This window comes from Calonectris borealis, chromosome 30 (genome assembly GCF_964195595.1).
Source record: "Calonectris borealis chromosome 30, bCalBor7.hap1.2, whole genome shotgun sequence".
NCBI lineage: Eukaryota > Metazoa > Chordata > Aves > Procellariiformes > Procellariidae > Calonectris > Calonectris borealis.
Genome location: NC_134341.1, coordinates 1,014,563 through 1,034,350, shown reverse-complemented (window position 1 = coordinate 1,034,350; position 19,788 = coordinate 1,014,563). Strand labels below are relative to the sequence as shown.

Here is a 19,788-nt window from a genome sequence, read left to right as displayed (position 1 = left end):
CGGCCACGTGGCCGATGGGAAAGGCAGAGGACGGGATTTTGCAGCACGGTCTGGACGCCCGCGGATCACACCTCACGTGCAAACCCTGCTGCTGCCCCCGCCAAGCCCCAGCAAACTCCTGCTTGCACCAGGTTTTGCTGCGTGTGCGTGAACCGCGCCGGTAACAGCCGCCTGCCGGCACGACCGCCGCGCTCGCACAACCGCGGCGATGTAAATCATGGCTTGACCCCGGGTTTGCACCGGCTGCCGGCTCTCTGCAAAGGGTTGGCCTTGTCATCTCGTACGGTGACACCCGCCACTGATTTACAACCGGGCTGGGAGCAGGGCTGTGACACACCAGGCACCTCCTCACCCTCCCGCAGACGCCCGCGGCAGCACCCAGCCCTTTCCCTGCCGCTCCGCTCCTTCCCCGGGCATCACCCACGTGCGGAGGCAGCGGGGCTGGATGCGGCCGCGCTGCGAAACTTGGCCCGGTGTCCCCGCAGCCCGCCCGGGGCAGGAGCTGCACTCGGCCATGACCCAGCCCTGACCGCGGCGAGGAGGGCCAGGGTTAGGAGAGCCCGTCCGTGGGTTTAAATCAACGCCCTCCACTTCCCTTCCATGCTGAGTTATTGCGCCCTGGTTTTGTGATGGAGATGACCAGGCAGTGAGGGATGAGTGACCTGGGCCAGACCACCGGGCTCGGCGCTCCCAGCCGGACCCTGGGCAAGGGGTGAAAGATCAGGGCTGTCCTCCAGCCCCTTCCCGGCCCCCCCACCTGCGTGGATGCTCCTGAGCGTCAGCTGTGATTTAGTGGGTGCGGGTTCACCGGGAGAGCGGGCGATGCTCCGTCGCCGGAGCAGCCGCTCTCAGCAGCGCATCCGCGCAGCGAAGCAGCCGGCTCCGGTGCTCTGGGCAGGGGCCTCCTTCTCCCCGTGACCATTTCCACGTGTCAGCTCGTGGTTATTCAGGTTGTTATGTCAAGTTATTCACCTCCGAGCTGTGCTTCCCTCCCTCCCTCTGTCCAGGGTGTCCTTAAGGAACAGGTTCCCAGGCAGCGAGGCTCAGGTGTGTACAATGAAGCCTGAGAGGATGCCATCACATCTGGGAGGATGCCACATCTGGGAGGATGCTATGACGTCTGGGGGGATGCCATGACACGTGACAGGATGCTATGACGTCTGGGAGGCTGCCATCACATCGGGGAAGACGCTATGAGATCTGGGAGGGTGCTGTGATGTCTGGGAGGCTGCCATCACATCTGGGAGGATGCCATCACATCTGGGAGGATGCCGTGACATCTGGGACGATGCCGTGACATCTGGGAGGATGCCGTGACATCTATGTACAAACTTCTTAAAAAAAAAAAAAAAAAAAAAGACCAAAACCCAGCCTGCCGTTGCCCTCTAAGAAGTCACCCGAGTCTTTCCAGCCCGGTGGGAGGACCGGGGTGTGCTGGAGGCAGCGAGCCCCGCTGCGACCCCGGCCCGGAGCTGCCCGGCCCAGCGCGGCCCCGCCGGGGCGCAGCCTCCTCCCGCGGCCTCCGGCATCCCCTTGTGGCAGCCGGAGGCTTTGCAAAGCCCCACCGACAGCAAAAGGCTTTGCCAAGAAATGTCCCCCGGTGCCATCCCGCCTGTCCCCTCCGCGGCCTGGCCGCCCCAGGGCTGCGGGGCAGCGTACGGGACCGCACCGTGCTGGGGGAAGCCCCCATCCCCACCGAAGGCACCGGCAAACGGGGGAGGACGGGCGGGCTGAGACCGTGGCACCCCAGACCTCGTCCTTATGCAACCGGCTCAGAGCCTCTTGCTTGCGGCAGGCAGCAGATTACGGCATGGAGCTCCCCGGATAACTCCCTAAGCCCTAAATCTGCTCCCGGTCCTCTCCCGAGACAAAGCAGCGTGGGAGGGTGGCTATGGGGCAGGAGGTGGCACACCGGGGTGACACCGTGCTGGCCACGCCATCGCGCTGATGCAGCGGGAGCAGAGGGCTCAGCGAGGGGCGAGGGGCGGTTCTCGGTGCTGCAATAGGGGATGCGGCACTGCGGAGGTTCCCCCGCGGCGTTCGGGGGCTTTCCCAGGCAGAGCAGCCCGGAGGGGGCTGGCAGCCCGTTACAGGCGGTGCCGAAGGGCTCGGAGCGGGTCCTGGCCCCTGGCAGGGATGGACACGGCTGGGGTGACACCGGGGTTTGGGAGGACACTACAGGCGCAGAGCTCAGCTCCGGCTCCGCAGCGTTCAGCATCGGGATCCTCATGTTCAGCATCGGGATCCTCAGCTCGCGCTTCCCGGCAGGACGTGCCCAGCACAGAGGAAACAGCTGGGATCCTTCATCTGCTCCGTATTTTCATGTTCAAGGATGCAAGCGAAGTGACCTTTGGGACTCTGCCTTAATGCTTGCTTTAAATGGAGAATGTGGCCTCCCACGATCTGCTTTGGGACCAAACCCATGCCTTTTTGCCATGAAAATAGCTGATCCGGGGACTAAAAGTGCCCTTTCCCAGATCCCACAGGCCAGCTGGCCCCTGTACCTCAGAAAACATGGAAAAACCAACCAACCACACAAAAAAAACCTTTAAAGATGAAGGTAAGAGAGCAGTCAGGTTTCACGTGGAATTCAGGAAACCAGTTTTTGCAGCTCCTTGGCTAACGCCCTGAGGGCTTTGGCATCGCAACGCCCAGAGGAGGAGGAAGAGGAGGGCTGGAGGCTCCAAGGCGCCTCTCACGGGGAGACTGCAGAGTTTATTCAATGCACCTGCACACTTACGGGTATCTGTGCCCTTGGCCGAAGGGGCAGTTCCCCAGGTTTATCTGATCAGCAAATTCACCTGCATATAAAGGGAGCTGGAAGGGGGCTTGGGGGGTTCAGTTGAGCTGGTGGGGGTTGCTTGGGCAGCAGCATCTTCCCAAGCTGAGACAGGTATAAGAATATAGGTATAAGAACACAGCCCTGGGCTCCCAGAGCTCCTCAGCTAAAGATGCTAAATCCTGCGCAAGCGGCTCTGATCCTGCTCAGGATGGATGGAGCCATTTTAAGCAACGGTTTAAGTTAAGATACCTCGGCTAGCTGAGCCCACGTCAACGTGCAGGCTGTCACAGCTTTGGTGCACCAAGGCTACCTCGGACCCAGAGCAGAAACCTCTTTCTTGCTGCAAAGGATAGGGGTGATTTTCCACTGCCTCTTGCAAAGTTTTCTTTCCTGGTCAGAGCCGTGATGCTGCCCAGCTGAAGAGGGACCCGCGGGGAAGGTCTGAGCAGCCCCAGGTAAGATCAGGGTGCGGTGAGAAGAGGGTCCCTCCTCTCCAGAGCCTGCTTTGGGATGTCTAAGAAGAGTGGGAGAGTTTAATGGAATTGCGAAGGCTCTCTTCCAATCAATTAATGGTTGGCTTCTACTTAGAAGCAAAACACTTTAATTTCTGCTGCCAGGCTGCAGCCGGTCCGTCCCTGCCCAGAGCTCCTGCACCAGGGCCGCGGGCTGCCCTGTGTCGTGCGGTTTAAGGGGCTCCTCGGGGAGCCGGGAGCTGCTCCGGGCTCTGCTCTCCTGCTGCGTGGTTGTAAGGAGCCGGATTTAAGCCTGCTCCCTGCACACTGCTCTGGTTCTGCCGTTAGGAAAGGTCTTTGCGGCTGCTGTGATGTGCACCAGTGAAGCGGGGAGGGCACCGTGGCGTGGGGAGGGATGGAGATGTGCCCTTCCTGCTGGCGCTTGGCACGACAGTTGCGTTCAGTGTCCCGATCGGCACCCCTACCACTCCGGAGGCATTCCCAACCTCCCCACCCGCCTGGTTTCAACACCTGGGCCATGGGACATTTATCCACCTTTCAAACTCCCAGGATGTCCCCTGTTTTCCCCGCTCTGTGCTGGAGACGGTGCCGTGGGGAGCTCCTGGGGTTTGGCAGCATCCGAGCCCCCAGTGCAAGCATCTGCACGGGGCAGAGGGTGGAAACTGGACCCACGGGCTGTGCCAGCAGCTGGGAGCCGGCCAAGGCTTCCCGGCGGGATGAGGGATGCCGGAGCTCACACGGTTCCCACGCCCACTCTGTGTCTGCACAGGGGGGAGTGAACGGTCCGGAGTGCCCCCTTGTCCCCCCGGGAGAGGCTCCCGGCCCCAGGCAGGGCTCGGGGCCAAGCTGGGCTCGTTCCCGCTGGCCGGGCCGGATGACAGATGCCTGCGGTGGAGGAGAACATGCTGCAGCCCCCGCTTCCAGCCTGGATGCCTCCGACCCGGAGCTGCACTACGAGGAGGAAGAGGAGGAGGAGGAGTCGGAGCCCTCGGACACCAGCAGCATCTTCTCGGATGACTCCGTCTACCCTTGCTACGAGCTCTCCCCGGGGGCTGGTGGTGCCGGGGACCCCAGCTTCTACCAGTGCTGCGCCAGGAACGATGCCAAGCTGGTGCAGGAGAGGCTGGAGCGCGGAGTGACCCGGAGTGAAGTCACGGAGCTGGACATCAACGGGAGGGTGAGTGGCAGGGTGGGCGCCTGTGGAGCAGGAAGAGGATTTCCTGGGAACAGGCAAATCCTGAAGGACGGTGGTTGCTAAAGCCGGTGGAGGAGGGAGAGTCCTGGGTGGGACGGCTTTGACAAGGGATGGGTCTCCTGGGCTTGATCCAATCCTTGGAGCAGAACCTCGTCCGTCCTCCCATCCTGAGCCTGTCTGGTTTGGGGGGGGGGAGGCAGAAGTGGGGGGGCTGTGGGGAGCACCGTGGTGGGGAGGATGGTGCAGCGCCGGCCCCGGTGCTGAGTCCTGCGCCCTCTCCAGAACGGGCTGATGGTCGCCTGCTACAAGGGCTTCGTGGACATCGTGTCCCTGCTGCAGAAGTGCCCCTACATAAATGTCAACCAGCAGGACAAGGACGGGAACACGGCCCTCATGATGGCAGCCCAGGCAGGTAGGCACCGCGCTCGGCACGGGGCAGCCCCCGCGAGACCCCTCGAGCAGTGATGTGACCCCCTGCGCTTCCCCTCCAAGAACCCTAAAATGAGCTGGGAGAGGCGAGGGTGCCGAGGGACGTGACCCTCCCCGTCTAAGTTTATGGTTCACCTTAGCACCCTTTTAAAACTGGGTAGAGGACGCAAAAATGGAGATTCCTAGGGCAATGTTGTCTTGCAACACGTCCTGCCCGAGCAGTGGCACCGAGCGGCAGAGCTGAGCCGGAGCCGCCCACGTGCTCCAGAAAAGCCCCGTGAGCCGTGGTGATTTACCGGCACACGAGGTCCGAGCTGGCAAATGCCACGTGTGGGGACCAAACCTCTGGTCATGATGGTTTTCCTCGTTACTGCAGAAGAGTCCGGCTCCCTCCGCCCTGATTAACCACAGGGGAAAGCAGGAGGCTCTCAAAGTGCAGATCACCCTCGATTCCCACTTTGTCCTTGCTGGAATTGATGATATTTATTTTTTTTGCATTTTTGGACCCTTTCCTGCATTCTCTGCGGAAGCAGCTGGTGTGCCAGCGCTGTTCCCTGCACGGCCAAACCCAAAACTAAATAAGCCCAAACCCTTTCAGTCCTGATCCCTCCAAGTTTCTGCATCTTGGTCCCCACGAGACGCAGTTGCCAAATACTCTTTCTCCAGCAGGCATCAGCAGTTATCACTCGTTAACTGTCCAAACTCTAACGCAGCTTCTCTCTGGCTGTTAAGGACACGTCACCATCGTCAACTACCTCCTCAACTACTACCCCGCGCTCGAGGTGGACAAGCGAGACCCCCGGGGCCTGACGGCGCTGATGAAGGCTGCGGTGCAGGGGCGGGAGGACTGCGTGGCCGCCCTGCTCCTGGCTGGTGAGCATCTCCCCAGGGCCTTCCCGGGATTTTTTGGGAAGGGGTGGCATCGCTGCTTGCCCCGTGCTCTGAGGTGGGACGGTGCGGTGATGCTCTCTGCATCCCGGTGTCTCCAGGAGCAGACCTGCAAGCGGTGGATCCCGTCAAGAGGAAGACGGCCAGGGAGTGGGCAGCCTTCACCGGCAGCTTTGAGACAACCTTGCGGATCCGGAGCCTCCTGCAGCGCCCGCGGGCAGAGCAGTTTGGCACCCGGTACCAGCCCGAGTGGCCAGCCCTGCCTGAGCTGGTGGCCAAAGCCCTGGCCCCCAAATCCAGGGGCAAGAGGCTGTCGGAGAAGATCCGATCCATGTTCACCTTCAGCTTCCCCCGCGACCACGAGGAGGACGGTGTGATGGACCACATGGTGAGGATGACCACCTCCCTCGCCAGCCCCTTTGTGGCTACCGCTTGCCAAACCATCTGCCCCGACAGCCCCCCCGAGGTGGGCAAGCGCAGGCTGTCTGTGCCGGAGATCCTCGGGCAGCACGTCCTGGATCCGGACGCCGAGCCAGAACCCGCCTCGTGCCCCGGCACTGGTGCATCCTCCTGCAACGGTCAAGCCATGTCGGAGATCCGGCTCCTGCCGCCGCGCCGGCCGGCCGGGGGCCTCCTGAGCTTCCTGCCCCTGCGGCTGCGGCGCGGGAACAGCATCTTCCCCGGAGACCCCGTCCCCAAAATCAAAGTGAGCAAACCCTCCTGCCCGCCTGCCTGCTCGAGGGAGCGGAGGCAGCGCGGGGGGAACAAGAACCTGCTGCAGCTGCCCAAGTGGAGGTACAAGGAGCTGAAGGAGGAGAAGAGAGCGGCCAAGGAGGCGAAGAGCGAGGAGAAAAAGAAGAAAGGGGGGAAGAAATCCTGAGGCAGGAGGTGTCGGGGTGGGGGCGAGGTCCCAGCTGTCCCCTTGGACCTGCTCGCTTTTTTGGCACAAGTGGTTTCCTTCTGGCGGGATGGTGATGCCCGCGGGAGGAGGATGCTGTGGACGTACCCAGCTGAGATGACGCAGTCCCTGCGGCCCCGGGTCCCCGACCCCCTGCCCGGCCCCTCGTCCTCTCCCACGTCGAGGGCGGCCACCCCGGTCCGGCTCTGGCCGTGCTGGGCTCCGACACGGTGAGACCCTGCCCCGGGCCGGGCGCCGGGTCTGCGGCAGAAGCAGCTCTTCTCTCTTCTTTTTTTTTTTTTTTTCTTTTTTCTTGCCTCTTTGATCTTCCTGAGATTTTGATATTGGAATGTGGCCGTGCAAATTCAAATGGAAGTGGTTGCCATGTTAACAGGATTGATTTAATGAATAAAGCTCAGGGTTGCTTGCCGGGCTGGCAGGAATGCTTCCCCCTCCCTGCCAGCGTCCCCTGTCACCCCCTCGGTGACATTAACTTCCCCCCTCCTGGGTATTCCTGGCTTGCAGATGGACAAACCACGGCTCAGCGTGGGGAAGCACCTCCGTGCTGCGGGAGGGTTCACAGGAGCTCCGGGTGCCAGGCACGGGCTGGAAACCAACCCTGGGGTGCTCATGGGCTCCATCCCCAGCTGCCCTCCGCAGCGGGGACGGGCAGAGAGGAGGCGGCTTTTGTGCTCCAGCGTTACCCAGGAGAGGACCCAGTGGTCCCTGTTCCCAAGCAAACCACCCCCCGGGACTCCAGCCTGCACCCACGTGGGGCCCCAGGACCCCTCACCCGCACCCATACAGCCCCCCGGGACCCCCTCCCACAGGGAGCTGGGCAGTTGCTTTTTTGTCGGGTGCTGGCGCACGCTGGATGTGCTGCAGCAACAACGAGCTTGTGCTCCCCATATTTCAAGCTCCTCTTAAATCTGGCTTCATCTCGGGGTGTAGGAAGGTGAAACCGGGGTGCTGGGCACCCTGAGCAGCCACACTGGCTCCTGCAGCACCCAAGCACCCAGAGCTGGACCCCCAGGGAGAGCGACTGGCAGCAAGAGCCGCTCGAAGCACTAGTTATCCAGGTAATAAATAATCCTTGGCCAGGCACGCAGCCTGGGACGGAGCCCCCTCCCTTCACCGCCCCCTTTTTTAGGGGACAAAAGCCCCCACTCCCCACTTTCAGGCAGCAGCTCTGCCTTTCGGGTGGCACCGGGAGGTTTGGGCTGCGTTGCGGGGAAGGATGCTCGTCGGGAAGGAGCTGCAACCTCCCCGTCTGTTCCTCTCCAGCCCTTGGCTCGCGTCGGGCTCCCCGGCACGTGGCTGCCCTCCTTCGCCAGCTCCCGGCGGTGGCTCGCAGATGAGCCGGGGGCGGACGGCACATGGAGCAGCCATCGCACGCGCCGCGCCAGCCTGGCTCCTGCCGCGCGGGGGGAAAGGAGAGCCGGGCTCCCGCCGGCCCCTCGTCCCCCTCCGCCGCTGCGGGGACGGCTCGGTGAAACCCCGAGGGACGGCTGGATGCGCCCGTGGGGGGGTCCGACCGCGGTCCAGGGGTGCCCACACCCTCCTGCGGGGTGAAGTCACAGCGCGCAGCGATGAGCGCCCAGACGATGACGGAAAGTCTCACTTTGGCTTCGACGGGGTGGCGGGAGGTTGCGCCATGGCGGGCAGGGCCGGCGCGAGTCGCGGTGCTGCCGGCGCTCAGCCCAGCGCCGAGGCGGGCGCCCATCCCCGCTGATTCACCCCGTCTGCCCCAGCCGGGGGCTGGCACCGGCGCGAGCGCGGAGGGGGGCAGGGATCGCCCTGCCTGCAGTTAGGGGGGCCTGCGGCAGGTTTGGTACGTTCAGCGACGGACCTCTACGGTCAGTCCCGGCTCCAGATCTCTACGGTCAGTCCCGGCTCCGGATGAATTTGCTTTCCCACGGCAGCAGCGCCGGAGCCACAGCCCGGCCTGGGGCTCCCACCCATCCCTGCCCTTTGAGTCACCCGGGATTAGGACTTAGCAACTTTTAGAAGTTTTTAAGCAAGTATTTCTCCCCCCAGTGATGATGATTGTTAAAAATATGGAGCTGCCGCATTTGGAAGATGAACGTTCAGGGACCGAAGCAGCCGGCACCGGCCCTCGCCGGAGAGCCAGCGCCCTCGGCTGCCCTGGGAAACTCCTGCCTGCAGCCGTAAAAGTGGGGTGCCAGCGCCCGCCGTGTGCCTGCGCCCATGGAAGTCAGCAGGGACACAGGAGCCATCCAGGAATAACCCTGGGAGCGGCCGATCGCCGGTCAGATCACTGAGACCTGCGCACCGGAGCAAAGATGGTCACGGCGATAAGGCGTCTGCAGGCACCGGCTTCCTCCCGGGCGGCTCCTATCTGATGGAAACTGCCCGTTTCCCCCGCGCCGGCTCCGCAAACCTCCCGGCCCCGGCACGGGCAAGGTCACGCGTGAAGGTCCCTCGTGTTTTATCCTGGTTTTGTGCTTTTGTTTGTTTAAACTTCCTAGATCATGGGCGATAGCGGGGGAGAGGCACCCGGCAAGACCTCAAAGCTTCGCAGCCGCTCTCCGCTCCCCCGGCACGGGGAGGCTCCGGGTGCCAGTCGGGTTCATGACGCAACTGGGGCCGGTGATGCAATGGGGAACGGAGAGGTAAATCAGGCCCCATAACTTCGTTAGGAAAGAGGCTGCAATGCCAGCCCGAGCGCTGCCGGCTGCCGTGGGAGGGGGTCACCGTGCCGGGGGGAGAGCCGGGAGAAAGGCAGGGATGGGGCTTGGAAAGGTGCTGGGGGGAGAGGAGGGGGACGAAGCTGCTGAGGGTGGGGTGGCTGAAAGAAAATGACCCCGAAGCAGCAAAAGGGGAAGCTGCGCTTCGGCTGCCCGCAGCCCCGGCAGCCCCACGTGTCCTGGGGGAGCGGGAAGTGCCCAGCCTCCCCCCGTGGGAACGGCCCCGCCGCCCGCGTCCCAGCGCCTGCTGCCGCGGCTTCTCCAGGAGACGGCGGGGACGTGCCGGCGGGAGGCACCCAGCAAACCCCCTTGGCCACCCCAGCCCTGCTCCGTGCCCGCAGCCGGGGCAGAGCATCCCTGATGGGGCGACCATTCGGCAGCACCCCCCAATGCCGCTTTATACCCCGGGGGAGAAAACCTGCCCTGCCCTCCAGTGCAGCACCCCAAAAGCGTTGTGGCCAGCGCCGAATAATCAGGGAGCCCCTTGGCTCCGCCGGGATGCTCCCACCCCCGTGAGAGCGGGATGCTGGAGCCGCGGCCAAGCACGCCAAGGTCCTTCCCGCAGCATCTCTCCGGACCGTTCCCACCCCCGGCACCATCAAAGCAACCGGTTGCGTTTCTGCCAAAGGCCTTTAGGTGCTCGGGGAAGGAGACGTGATGGATGTGCCCCCCGCCAGCTGCAGCCCAAGGGCTTGGATTTGCCGGGAAAGCGGGGAGGGAAGGCGCCCGGCGAAGGCCAGGGGCGGGAGGAACGGGCCGAGGGAGCGCAACCAGGATGGAGCGGGGGCCCGGTGCGCGGGAGGAAGGGAGGCTGGCGTGGATGTGTGCTCAGCAATAGGAAATGCTTTATTAGCTGGGAGTGGTGGAGAGAAGCCAGGCAGGAAGAGGCAGTAATAAGAAACATTTTTTTGACTTCTCCCACATCCAGACCACAGAGCGCTCGCCGAGCGGCTGCGCTCGGACAACGGGGCCGCCCAGCCGAGACCCCGCCGCGGGGACGGAGACGTTCCCCCACCGGGACGGGCGACGCTGCGGGAGCCCCCGCGGTGCCGGGCCGGGCGGCGGGAGGGGAGCAGACCCATGAAGCTGCTCCAAGCCGGGGCGCAGGGCACGGCGCGGAGCTGCCCCGGCCGAGCCGCGCGCGCCGCCTCCGAGCTCGGGACCGCGGCCGGGAGAGTCTCGCCGGGGCCGGGCAGTGGCGCGGGCGCCTGCGGGACGCGGATGCTGTAGGTGAGTGGGGAAGTGCCGCGGGGTCCGGGGTTGCACCGAGCTCAGCGCTTCCCTCCTGATTTACCCTAGCGCAGCCGAAATCAGGATTTGGCCCCGTTTCCTTCACGTTCGGTGGGACGCCGGGGTTGGTGTCAGGGTAGCAGAGCCGGGAGCATAAATCCAGGTTTACGCCAGTGCAGTAGTAGCAGGATCAGTCCCCAGGTCCTTGCTAAAGAGCTGAAATAATAGGCGGCTGCTACCGAAAGCCCGGAGCTGACAGGGGAAATGGGGAATTTGGGTGTATTTTGGAAAGGCACGGGGAAAAATGAGGGAAAGTTGACAGCTCCGCTAGCCGGGGGCTGGAGCGAGGGCGGCGGGGCACCGACGGCACCGACGCCGCAGGACGCGCCGCCTCGACGCACCCCTTCTGCAAAGCCAAACCCCGGGTCCCTCCGAGGAGGGGTGGGCGAGGAAGAGCCAAACGGCCGCTGCAGAAGCTCCGTTTTCAGAGCAAAGCGAAGCTGGTGTGAGCCGTGCCGTGGGAGCTCTGCCCCGCCGCCGGCGTTCAAACCCTGCCGCAAGGTCAGGGCAGGGACGCTCCCCTCCTCCCCGCTCGGCACGAGGAGCCGCGTGCGACGCCGGTGCCGCGAAGCGATGAACCTGCGCTGGGTTTGCTGCGCTCTCTGCATCTCTCGTTTCTGGCACAGCGATGCCCATCGGTGCCAGAGGGGCCGGGGCGGCGCAGCCCACCCGTGCGGGTCCCTGAGCTGAGAGTTGCATCCGCAACCGGCACCGACTGCACCGGAGGGTGCAGAGGATGCAAACAGCTTTGCTGCACGCGTGACCGACCTGCAGCTATGGGGAGGAGGGAGGAAAACCTCCGTCCGCTGCCTGAAACCAGGCTGAAGCCTTGGGAGTCCGCAGCAAAGCTCTTGCCACCTCTGTCGTGGCGTCCCCCCAGCCCTTCACGCCTGCAGCCGGCGCCGGTGGCAGCCGGCACACGCCTGGCTCGCCCTGATTCCCCCCAGCCGGCGTCGGCACGGGTGCCGGCACTGCCCGGCCAGACGGTGCGAGGGTCTCCACCGTGTCTGGCTCCCTGTGACAGAGGGGAACTGAGTCACGAGCTGCATCCTGCGGCGAAACCCCCCCGGCAGCAGCAGAAACCGCAGGGGAGGGCGGAAGCGCCGGGATTGCAAAGCTCTGCCGAGCCGCCCCGGTAAGAGCAAGGGATCCTCCAGCCGTCCCGCGTGTCCCAGAGGATCGCACCCAGCCACCCCCTTCCCCAGGCTCCCCCCGCCGCCCGCTCCGTCTCCCCCCAACAGCCCCTTTGCTTTTCTCTCCGTGGGATCGCAGGGAAATTCCCCGTCCCCAGGGCTGCTCCGGACCAGCGCTGCGGCACGGCTGCCCATCGCTCCCAGCCGCTTCTGCCAGCATCCGCACCCCTCCGGGAGGTTTTAATTGGGTTTTTTTTTCCTTCTCCTGATGCTACTGCAGATCCCGAGGGATGGAAGGATGTAACACGGCAAGGTGACTTGCCATCGCCCCCAGCCAGGCGGGGGAAGATGCTCCGGAGGGTGCGTGAGCCGCAGCTCCGGAGGGAGGTTGGGGACAGGGATGGGGACACGAGGGCTGGTTTGACCCCTTACGGAAGCAGCCGGGATATTTCTCCTGCGGGACACCGGGGACGGCTCTGGGTCAAGGTTTGCTCTCGGTTAGCACCAAAAATGCATGCTTTCTGCACGTACAGCAAAGTTGTGGGTGAGGCCCCGAGCGCTTTGCGTTTCACGGCGAAGATCTCGCAGCCGTCTGACGCTGGGGATTTTGTGGAAGTGCCCCCGAGAAGGGAAGGCACCGCCAAGGACCCTCGGCTCCCCTTTCAAAGGATGCGTTCCGTAGCTCTCGGGATTGCAAGGAAAGGCGCTGTGCCTGGGAGCATCCTGGAGGCCCGGGGAGCCGCAGCCCAGCTCCGGGGGAGTTTATTTTTTAAAACAAAGCTGATCCCGGGCCAGCCGAGGGACCGGCTGCTGCTTCAGCCGGAGATCAGCCCCGGCACCGCTCCTGCCCGGGGCACCCAGGACCAGATCCCGCTCCTGCCCTCCAGCCCCAGCACCCGGTCGCCGTTTCCTCCCTGCAAGCAACAACCAAGCGAGCTATTTTGGGGAGGAAAAACCCATTTTACGCCGCGGCCGGAGCCTGCCTGGGTCAGCCACGTCCGCGCGTGCTCTCGAGGGCCGGGCTTGCGTGACTTCGCTTCCCCATCAAGGCCAGAATCTAAACAATCTTGATTCCTGTCCCGGCGGCCCTGGGCAGGGCTCCTTCAATTGCAGGAAACGGAGACTTTGGCGTGTTTATGTCGGGAACCACGAAGAATGAGCCCAGGAGGGGCTGGGGAGCCCCGGCTGCCGCCGGCCGAGCTCTCGGCCATGTGAAAGGGGCAGCGATGCTGGCAGGGAGAGGGGCAGGGGCCAGCACCGGCTCCGCCGTGTTTGGTTTGGCAGAAATGTCTCTTTTAGAAAGCAAAAAAAAAAAAAAGAGAAAAAATAGCAAAACTTCCCCCAAAGGCACAGCGGGGGAATTTTTGGCTGCCCGCAGCGCCTCTGCTTGTGTCATCGATAAGCTCTGTACAAAAGCCCCCCCGGGACCGAGCCCCGGACCCTGCGGCCAGCTGCACCCGGTGGCTCCGGCACCGGCGGGGGGGGTTCACTGTGGCGGGGGGGCTTTGAGCTGCATCCCATGGCACGCGTCTTGCCAAATCTGGGATCGCCGGTGCTGCCGTGGCATCACCGCGCTCGCCATGGCTGCCGAGCCCATGGGCTCTGCTGCCGATTGCGTTTTTGCAGCGCAGGAGCCGCAGGAATGGTGGGAAATGACAGAATACGGATCACTGGGATAACGGAAGGATGTTGGGGCAGCATGGACATGGCGAGGTCCCCATTCTGGAGTGCTCCCGAGCCCCGCGGGGCCGTGTGCGGTGTCCCACGCCGCGGTCGGGGGGGTTCCCCGTGCTCGGGAGGTCCCGGGGATCTGCTCTCAGGAAGGGCTGTACCCGGGACGTCCGGAGCCGAACTCCGCTTGGAAGCAGCACATCCCACCTCGCACCACTCCGCCTGCCCCCTCCCTCCCCGCCGGCCTCCATCGCTCGCCACAGCCCCCCCAGTTCCTTCCCAAAGCCCCCACGGCCGCCCCTGGCCCGGCAATGAGCCCCTCGGGGGGCCGGGGGCTGCGGGGGGCTGCGAGGGGCTGGCAGGGCTGTGGGGGTCTGCAGGGGATGCGGGGAGCTGTGGGGGGCTGCGGGGGGCCATGGGGGGCTGTGGGGGGCTGTGGGGGGCTGGCAGGGCTGCGGGGGGCTGCGGGGGGCCATGGGGGGCTGTGGGGGACTGCGGGGGGCTGGCAGGGCTGCGGGGGGCTGCGGGGGGCTGTGGGGGGCTGTGGGGGGCTGCGGGGGGCTGCCTCTCACCCGCTCTGCTCTCCGCAGGAAGATGCCGTGCGGCGCCTGCGGCCGGGCGGTGCTGGCGCTGCTGACCCTCTCCCTCGGCTTCGCAGCCGGTGAGTACCAAAACGACGCGGTGAAGGCGGCGGCGCCGGACGCTTTCCGCCACGCAGGGGGAGTTAAAATAAACCCTCGGCTCTTTGGGAACATCATCGCTTGCTCTGCTCAAAATAAACCGCCGCGGAGGGTAGCTCGTTCAAGCTCGCCTTGAGCGAGCACGGAGGGAGCAGGGCTCCTCGGGGACCCGCGCCGTCCCCAGCGAGGGGCTTCTCCCCTCGGGGACGGGGACCTGCCTCCCAGAGAGGCTCTCAGCTTAATTAATTACGGTTCATCAGGTGCTTTGACGTCATGGGAGGGGAGATGGGGAAAAGGCTTGCATGCACGTGCTTTAAAATGTGGGTTTTCCCGGTGATGGTGCGGACGGTGGGGAGCAGGGACGAGCTGCTCGTGATCCCAGGGCAGCACCAGGGTGACCTGGGGACAGATCCAGGCTGGGTGCTTGTGCAGGGAGGACCGAAGCAATGTGGCTGTGCCGGGGAGGGGCAGCAGAGCTCGGGGGGGGATGAGTCCCCACCGGGTCCCCGTCCTGCCCTCGGTGCCACCAACCCCTGGGGCTTGCAGACCCGGCCCCGCCACCACCCCATGGCCCTGGCAGCCTCTGGGGCAGGGGGGTGACAGGCGCAGGAGGGGGCCTGGCCGTAGCCGTCCGTCCCCTCGCCGCCGTCCGTCTGGCTGCCCTCGCGCTGAACTCGCTGATTCCAGGAGGGATATTTTCTGCACGAAAGGGCAGAGCTAAATCGGGAGGTTGGGAGCGCAGCCACCCCCTGTGCCGCTCCGGCACCGCGGCATGGGGAAGCGCCTTCGGGGCGGCCGGGGAAAGCTCCAGGAAAGACCCCAGCTTTGGCACCCTGCTCCCTGAACGCAGCATCCCTGCAGCACCCGCTGGGGAGGCACCGGCTGAGTTTGGGGCTTTTGGTCCTATCCTGGGTCCCGGGACCTGACCCCGCGGGCAGGATGTGACCCTGTGTGCTGTGAGCCAGTGCATCCCAGTTAAACCCAGCTGGTGGGGCTGGATGCACGGTCCCTCCGCTGCCTTCCCGGGGGCGCGGGGACAGGCGACCCCCAGCTGCGGGGCTGGCACTTGGGTCCCAGCTGGGAGCAAGCGATTTCCAGGAGGTCCCAGGATGGGCTTCCCTGTGCTGAGCACCCACAGCCGCCTTCCCCAGCCCGGACCATGGTGCTCCTGGGCTGCCCACTCTCGAAATTTGGTTTAAGAGTTTTTAGGACAGATGTCACTGTCCCCAAAGCCGCCAGCGTGCCCCAGGCCGGGCAGCGGGGTGGCCCCATGGCACAACGCGCCCCCTCCTCGTGCCCGCAGACGAGCTGCTCTGCGCCTGCGACGTGCCGCACTGCAGCCTGCCCACCTGCACGGGCACGGTGTGCTTCGTCAGCAAGAGGAAGGAGGAGGGCATCATCACCCAGCACAGGGGCTGCTTCTCCCAGAACATCCTGGAGAACTGCCGCACGCCCGTGACGGAGCAGTATGGCATGAGATGCTGCGACTCCAGCATGTGCAACGCCGAGCTGGAGATCTTCCTGCAAGGTACGGGGGCACGGTCCCCTTCGAGGACCCAGAGGGGAGAGAGGGGCAGAGCTGTCCATGTGGCTGGAGATGTGGTTGGGTCTCCAGATTATCCCCCTCCTCATTCAGCACCTCCAGGGTCACCCTTTCCCAGTTGGGACAGGGCCAGCGAGATGTCCTCGGTTGTCCCTTCTTGGGCTGTGCCTGCAGAGCTGCCACCCATGGGGCAGAGCCACCCTCCCCAGGTCCAAGCCCAAGCACCACAACCTCCACCCTGCCAGGTCCAAGCCCAAGGACCACCTTCATGCTCCCATCCATCATTTCCCCCCTTCAGGAGAAGACGCCCTGGGAAAGGCGCATTCCCTGCCCAACCTCCTCCTGATGATCTTCGTCCCGCTGCTTGCCCTCCTCGTCCTCGCAGCGCTCACGGCGCTCTTCTGCTGGAAGGTGGCCCAGCACCGCCACAAGAAAAGCGATTTGGGAGACATGGACCTCATGCTGAAGGCATCCATGGTGGGAGACAGCACTTTAGAGGTGGGTGAGCTCTGGGGGGGACCCTGAATGCCCCCGAGGTGTGGGAGGGAGGGACATGCCGAGTGTGGGGCGACCGCCGGGGTGACCCCGCTGCTGCCCTGGCTGCACAGGACTTGCTGAACGACGACTGCACCACGGGCAGCGGCTCGGGGCTGCCCTTCCTCGTCCAGCGAACAGTGGCTCGGCAGATCACCCTCGTGGAGTGCGTGGGTAAGGAGAGCGGCCGGGTGCGGGGGGAGGCTGCCCCGGCCCCCCCAGCCGGTGCCTGGGCACGTGCTGGACCCCTTTCCCTCAGCAGCTGGCGATGGCACCGCGACACCAGACCTGGGAGGGGGGTTTGGACTCCACCATCTCAGCCAAAACCCCGTAGAGACCCCAAGTTCTGCCCCTGTCCTGCTGATGGGGGAGGCAGAGAGCAGCTGGGTGGGTGGGTGGCAGTTGGCCAAGGTCAATGGACCCTGTGCCACCCCATGGCTGTTCCACTCTGGGACTGGGTTCATCACGCTGGGTGTGGGGAGGGGGTCAGGGACTGGAGGGGCTGCGTGACACGGTGCCGTGGCCGTGGTAGGCAAAGGGCGCTACGGCGAGGTGTGGCGAGGCGTGTGGCACGGGGAGAGCGTGGCCGTGAAGATCTTCTCCTCCCGGGATGAGCAGTCGTGGTTCCGCGAGACGGAGATCTACAACACCGTCCTCCTCCGGCACGACAACATCCTGGGTGAGTGGGGAGCTGGGGGGGCCGGGGGGTGGCTGCGCAGCGGCTCCACGGTTCCAGCTCTTCTCCCCGTCCAGGCTTCATCGCCTCCGACATGACGTCAAGGAACTCCAGCACCCAGCTCTGGCTCATCACCCACTACCATGAGAACGGCTCGCTCTACGACTACCTGCAGCGGACGGCCCTGGACGTGGAGACCTGCCTGGGGTTGGCCTCCTCCATCATCTGCGGCCTCGTCCACCTCCACGTGGAGATCTTCGGCACCCAGGGCAAGCCCGCCATAGCCCACCGCGACCTGAAGAGCAGGAACATCTTGGTGAAAAGCAACAGGCAGTGCTGCATCGCGGACCTGGGTGAGATGGGGGGCGGGATGCAGCACCCAGGGATGCAGCACCCAGGGATGCAGCACCCAGGGATACAGCACCCGGGGATGCAGCACCCAGGGATGCAGCGCCCCAGGGATGCAGCGCCCCAGGGATGCAGCGCCCCAGGGATGCAGCGCCCCAGGGTTGCGGTGCCCCAGGGGTGCGGTGCCCCGGGGATGCGGTGACCCGGGGATGCGGTGCCCCAGGGATGCGGTACCCCAGGGATGCGGTACCCCAGGGATGCGGTGCCCCAGGGATGCGGTGACCCGGGGATGCGGTGCCCCAGGCATGCGGTGACCCGGGGATGCGGTGACCCGGGGATGCGGTGCCCCAGGGATGCGGTGACCCGGGGATGCGGTGACCCGGGGATGCAGTATCCTGGGGATGCAGCACTCCAGGGATGCGGCACTCCAGGGATGCAGTACCCTGGGGATGCAGCACCAGCATGGCGCTGACCGGGGCTGGCATCCCTCCAGGGCTGGCCGTCATGCACTCCCAGGGCAGCGACTACCTGGACATCGGCAACAACCCCCGGGTGGGCACCAAGCGCTACATGGCCCCGGAGGTGCTCAGCGAGCAGATCCGCACCGACTGCTTCGAGTCCTACAAGAAGACGGACATCTGGGCGTACGGGCTGGTGCTCTGGGAGATCGCCCGGCGGACGGTGGTGAACGGTGAGCAGCTCCCAGCCGGCTGCCGCGCTCCCTGCTCGCGGCGAGGCTCCGCACTCGCTCCCTCCTTCCCTCCTTTTTATGGGTTGTTTTTTTTTTTGTTTCCCTTCGCCCAGAAGATTAGCTGTAAATTATAAACACTGTAATCTAGTGTCAGCACCCGGCTCCCTGATTAAAGGGCCCATTAGACTCAATCAGCGCTTTGTTTGTTCAGTGCTGATTAGAAAACAAGCAGCATCGAGCGCTGCCTGGAAGCCGGCCACGGCCGGGACCTCCGGCCGGCGGGGCTTGGCTCGCGGGGACGGGACGGGGACAGGGACGGGGTCCCCCACGCTGCGGAGGAGCGCCGGCCAGCGCCGCTCACTGCCGGCAAAGTCCATTAGAAGCATTAATTAAATGGTGGGTGCTGGTGGGTGAGGCAGGAGGTCCCCCCCAGGCGCAGTCTGGCCGGGATAATCTCATTTACCGCCCCGGGGCTCCTTCAGATTAAACATTTACTCCGAATTACCAAAGCCATGTGCAGGGGATGACCTTCAGCCAGCTGGTTTTAACCCTTCCAGGCACCCTCGCCCTCCGGGACGGGCTGAGCGGCCCCTGCACAGCCCCAAGGTGGCCGGGACGGGGGCTCCAGGGGACCCCGAGGTTCGGGGGCCACCCCCCAGGGTGCAGGGAGCTGGTGGGTGCTCGGGGCGGCGCAGGGGGTTTAAACCCCGCGGACACACAGACATATGGAGGCACTAAGCGGAGATTAGCTGGGCCAGCTGGCGGGCTCGCCACGGGGCTGCCGGGTGGAGGTGTGGGGCTGCGAGGCAGCATCGGTGCCGGGAGCTGGTGCCGGTGCTAGAACTGGTGCTGGAGCTGTTGTTGATGGGAGGGCTGGTGCTGGAGCTGTTGTTGATGGGAGGACTGGTGCTGGAGCTGGTGCTGGACCCACCAGCGGTGCTAGAGCCAGCACCCCGTGCCGTCCCGGTGAGGTCCCGCGGTGCAGCCGGGGCTGGAGCCGTGCACCCCGTGGGCAGCATCACCGCCGGTGCGGTGGGGCAAATCACACCGGCAATTCCCGGGGCCCCACGTACCCCCCAAGGCAGGGTGCAGGTTGGTCGTGCCGGCCCCTCGGGCACCCCGTGATGTGCAGGGTCAGGGGTGAACCCCACGCCGCCCTCACGCCGCCCCCCCCCCCAGGCATCGTGGAGGAGTACCGGCCGCCCTTCTTCGACGCCGTCCCCAGCGACCCCAGCTTCGAGGACATGAAGAAGGTGGTGTGCGTCGACCAGCAGACCCCCGTGGTCCCCAACCGCCTCTTCTCCGACTCGGTGAGTCCCAGGGGGGCCGCCCCGCTCCCACCCCGAGCCGGACCTTTTGCTCCCCATGAAACCCTTCAATTTTCCCCTCTTTTTGTGCCTCCCTCAGGTTTTGTCGGCGCTGGCGAAGATCATGAAGGAGTGCTGGTACCAGAGCCCCTCGGCCCGCCTGACCGCCCTGCGGATTAAAAAGACGCTGAAGAAGCTGAACAATTCCCTGGAAAAGCCCAAACCGGAGCAGTGAGCGCCGGGCACGCGTCGGAGCCGCTCATGGGCTGCGCCGGGGACGGTGGCGAAGCCAACGGTGGGACGGCTCCCGGTCACGGAGGGGGTTTTGCTTACAGCCCCCGCCTTTCCCACCCTTCCTTGGAGCCTTTTTAATTTGCAAGGAAGGGAAAAAAAAAAAAAAAGAAAGCAAGGGAGGAATCTTCCAGCCCGGTTATAAAAATATCCCCCTGGATCCGTCATCCGACGCCGGCGCGTCTCGCCTGCCCGGCGGGGATGGCAGCGGGCGCCTGGGGCTGGCGGCCCACCCCGAGCCCCCCGGCCGG

At 64.8% G+C, this 19,788-nt stretch overlaps 2 protein-coding genes across 2 annotated transcripts; both read left to right on the top strand.

Annotated features, from left to right (window-relative positions):
- The first annotated feature begins 4,129 nt into the window (after window positions 1–4,129).
- Window positions 4,130–6,647, top strand: ANKRD33 (ankyrin repeat domain 33). Its single transcript, XM_075133615.1, has 4 exons — window positions 4,130–4,432; window positions 4,733–4,862; window positions 5,612–5,752; window positions 5,869–6,647. Exons 1-4 carry the CDS (start codon window positions 4,130–4,132, stop codon window positions 6,645–6,647), a joined length of 1,353 nt encoding a protein of 450 aa, XP_074989716.1.
- Window positions 6,648–10,519: 3,872 nt separating this feature from the next.
- On the top strand, window positions 10,520–19,632 carry ACVRL1 (activin A receptor like type 1). The gene is made up of 10 exons (XM_075133560.1): window positions 10,520–10,603; window positions 14,058–14,128; window positions 15,451–15,675; window positions 15,989–16,188; window positions 16,299–16,398; window positions 16,757–16,903; window positions 16,978–17,253; window positions 17,742–17,939; window positions 19,119–19,249; window positions 19,347–19,632. The coding sequence occupies exons 2-10, from the start codon at window positions 14,062–14,064 to the stop codon at window positions 19,479–19,481; spliced, it is 1,479 nt and encodes a 492-aa protein (XP_074989661.1). The 5' UTR covers window positions 10,520–10,603; window positions 14,058–14,061; the 3' UTR covers window positions 19,482–19,632.
- Window positions 19,633–19,788: the final 156 nt, after the last annotated feature.